Genomic DNA, 3267 nt, shown 5'->3' on the forward strand with positions numbered 1-3267 from the left:
GAGGCGTCTTGTTCAGTGTGCTCTGAAACCTAAACTAACATGGCGATCGGGCTGAAACTATAGCTACAAGCTATCTAAGGATGGTACTATAAAACGCCACCTTAAGGTAGGCCTAGTGGCGCCATCTCTTGGTCAGGCCGGAAACTTATCAATCCACCCTCGTATATTTTTTTGAAACTTCTATAGCTTTTGACCTCATTTATTTTAATTTGGCCATCTATCTAAGAGAAATCTCTATTGCCAATTACTCACACGAGTAATTGTTCATGAATCTTTGGTAGTTAACTGTTCACTAATCAAATAAATAAAATTTTAGCATTCATTAATTAAATGTTACCAATTTCAAATTATTTAAAAATTTTTTTGAAATATTTCCCAGTTTGAAAATATTTTTTAATTCTTTAAAACTTCTAAAACAGCTAAATAACTTTTAAGTTAACTAAAATTTTCCATTAAGTTAAAAAAAGTTAGATATCTTTTAAAATATTTTGGAGTAGCTCCAAATGTTCTTACAAAATCAATTATGCCAAATAAATAAAAATTTATACTTTCTTTGCATTTACAAGCTTTTCTGGATTTATCCGATAATTTCTTCACCTCCGCAACAAAACGTTTACAAGTTCCTGGTTCGAAATGAAAACAAAAGAATTATTTAGACACCTGATCAATTTCACCTTAGTCTTGTCACTCTTCAAATAACCTTATTTTGCTTGTCACTCAACCCCAGCATTTTGGTGATTGACAATATTAGTTCAATTAAAAATGAAAAAATCAAAGAATTTTTGAAAAAGTAGAGTCAAGGTAGCGCTTTCATTTTTTTTCGAATGATTTTTAAGCAATTCTTAAGATAAATTGAACGACTTCTAATGTTAGGATATATTTTCCACATTTATTGCAAAGGCATTTTCGAGATTATTACCATAATTAAAAATTTCTAGTGATTTCGATTGTTGGGAAATGTCGATTTCCTTGCTTCAATCGTTTAGAAATAAGTCAGGTAAAAAACTGACACTTTTCTAAAACCAAAATCATGGAGGATTCCTTAATGATATAATTGAAATCGAAAATAAATTTCATTGGGCCGTCTGTAGGCAAAAAACTTGTTGAAAATTTTTTTGGATTTTATAACAACTAGTATTCGAATTTTCTTGAAAAATTAAAAAATCCTATTTTCACCGCACAAAATGCTTGTTATTTCGTCACGATTAATCATTAAAATCAAACATTTAATTTGCGGATAAACGATAAAAACAACAACAAAAAAATAAAAAGATACAAGTTGTTCTCTAAAAAAAGAGATCGCAAAAATAAAACGAAGTGAAAGAATTTAATTTTGCGACAAAGAACAAAAGCTGTGAAAAAATTAACAGGCAAGAGTTGCACAAACAACGACCACAATATTTGTATTTAACCTTTTTTGAGAGGATGCAAATATTTTGTATTGAAAGTGAAAATTAACGCTATCAAAAAAAAAAAATATTTTTGAAAAAGCAGCAAAATGTAGGAGTAAAATTAATAAACAATAGTTGCCGACAAAAAAGGTACAAATTTATAACAAAAAGAAGTTTGAAAAATTTAAGAAATTCAAAAAAACAATTCAAGAAAGAAGTAAAAAAATGATACAAACCGGGGTTTTAGGTTCGTGACCCGACTTGATCTAAAGTAGGTGGAGGAGTGGGGGCGATCGTGTCCTGAGCTATGATCTGCGTGTGACTCGTCTATTGCACGGATGCTGGGCGGAACGAGTGTGGAGAGCCATTCGTACCCTCCTGGGCAGAGGCTACTTTACCACGTCTGGCTGCTGCTGATCGGGACTGGAAGCGATCCTCGGACGGGCAGGTTCCTGTTATTGGTCCACAGGATCAAAAGAGTGTACCATCGATTTAGTTTGTCGCGTGTGTACTTCCTGGCATCCAGCCAACTCAGCGTCTTGGTTTCCGTACGTAGGATGAATGGGACGTCCTTCAAGTATGGTCCATAACGCTTGATGGCCCAGATTAAGGCCAGATATTCCTATTCATTGCAGTGGTACTTGGACTCAGTCTCGGAGAATTTCGCGCTGGCGAAGGAAGTGATGTGGCACTTTCCTTCGAGTTCCTCCTGCATGAGTAATTCGCCCATCCCTTTGTTTCTGGCATCCGGCTGCAATACAAACGTCAGGTTCGGGTCCGGTCGGCGGAGGCTTTGAGGTTTCTGAAAGGCGAGTTTGGCTTGCTTGAATTTCTCCTGTAGCTCGTTGGTCCACTTGAAATGCCGCTTTGTCGACACCATGTCGGTCAGGGGAGCGAGTATCTCTGACGAGTTTGAGATGTACTCCTTTACCCAATTGCAGAGTCCGATGAGTGATCTAAGGGCCTTACGATTACGTGGAGGTGGAGCGTTCCGAATGGCCTCGATGTGGACAGGTTGGGCCGTGTTTTCTGCGGTGCCGACAACATGCCCGAGGTATGGTAGTGAAGTCCTTCCGAAGCTGCACTTTTTTAGGGCTACGGTAAGTTCGTAGATGACCAGATGCTCCAAGACTAGGCCGAGGTGATTAAGGTGCTCCTCCCAGTCGGTGGAGTAAATGACGATGTCGTCAAGGTAGGCAATGGTGATGTTTCCCCATTGCTCGGCAAGGACCGGTCGCATCAGGTTCTTTTTTTAAGCCCAACGTTGAGAAGATCTTAGCGCTGCTGAGATCCTTCAGGGTCTCGTGTATACGAGGCAGGAACTACGGGGCCTCCTCGGGCTGGGTGTTTAATCGCCGGTAGTCTACACAAAACCGGTACTCTCCATCCTTTTCGCAGGCTATTGGCACGGCGGAGCTGAATGGCGAGGTAGGGTGCTCAATGATCGCGTCACGCACCATTACTCGTACTTGATCGTCTATGTTATGCCGTTTCTCCTCCGAATAGTGGAGTGGGGCCTTACGAAAAGTTTGCGGGTTGTGTAGACGAATCTCGTGTTGCACTGCTACGAGGGTCTGCTTTAATCGGCTGTCGTTGTGGAAGATTCCTGCGTGGTTCTGGATGAGTTCGCCTAATCATGGCGAAAAACTGGTAGGGAAACCATTGTCGACCTCGATCTGACTGTGTTGAGAGGTTCCCTTGTAGATACCAGGAAAAGGGCCTAGAAAGACACGCTGTCGCCCTTGCGTGCCGAGAAACAAACAATCTGCACCGAGGTCGTGTACCATCCGGTGCTGGCGTAACCATGGTTGACGAAGGATGACGTCAGCCCGTAACTCGGGAAGGACCTGGAAGATCCCTGGATATGAAGTTACTT

General features: G+C 40.5%; 1 protein-coding gene across 1 annotated transcript; it reads right to left on the reverse strand.

Annotated features, from left to right (window-relative positions):
- Nucleotides 1-2013: 2013 nt before the first annotated feature.
- Nucleotides 2014-2631, reverse strand: LOC117170733 (uncharacterized mitochondrial protein AtMg00860-like). The gene has a single exon (XM_033357765.1). It carries the CDS (start codon nt 2629-2631, stop codon nt 2014-2016), a length of 618 nt encoding a protein of 205 aa, XP_033213656.1.
- Nucleotides 2632-3267: the final 636 nt, after the last annotated feature.

Source organism: Belonocnema kinseyi, chromosome 4 (genome assembly GCF_010883055.1).
Source record: "Belonocnema kinseyi isolate 2016_QV_RU_SX_M_011 chromosome 4, B_treatae_v1, whole genome shotgun sequence".
NCBI classification, from domain to species: Eukaryota; Metazoa; Arthropoda; class Insecta; order Hymenoptera; family Cynipidae; genus Belonocnema; species Belonocnema kinseyi.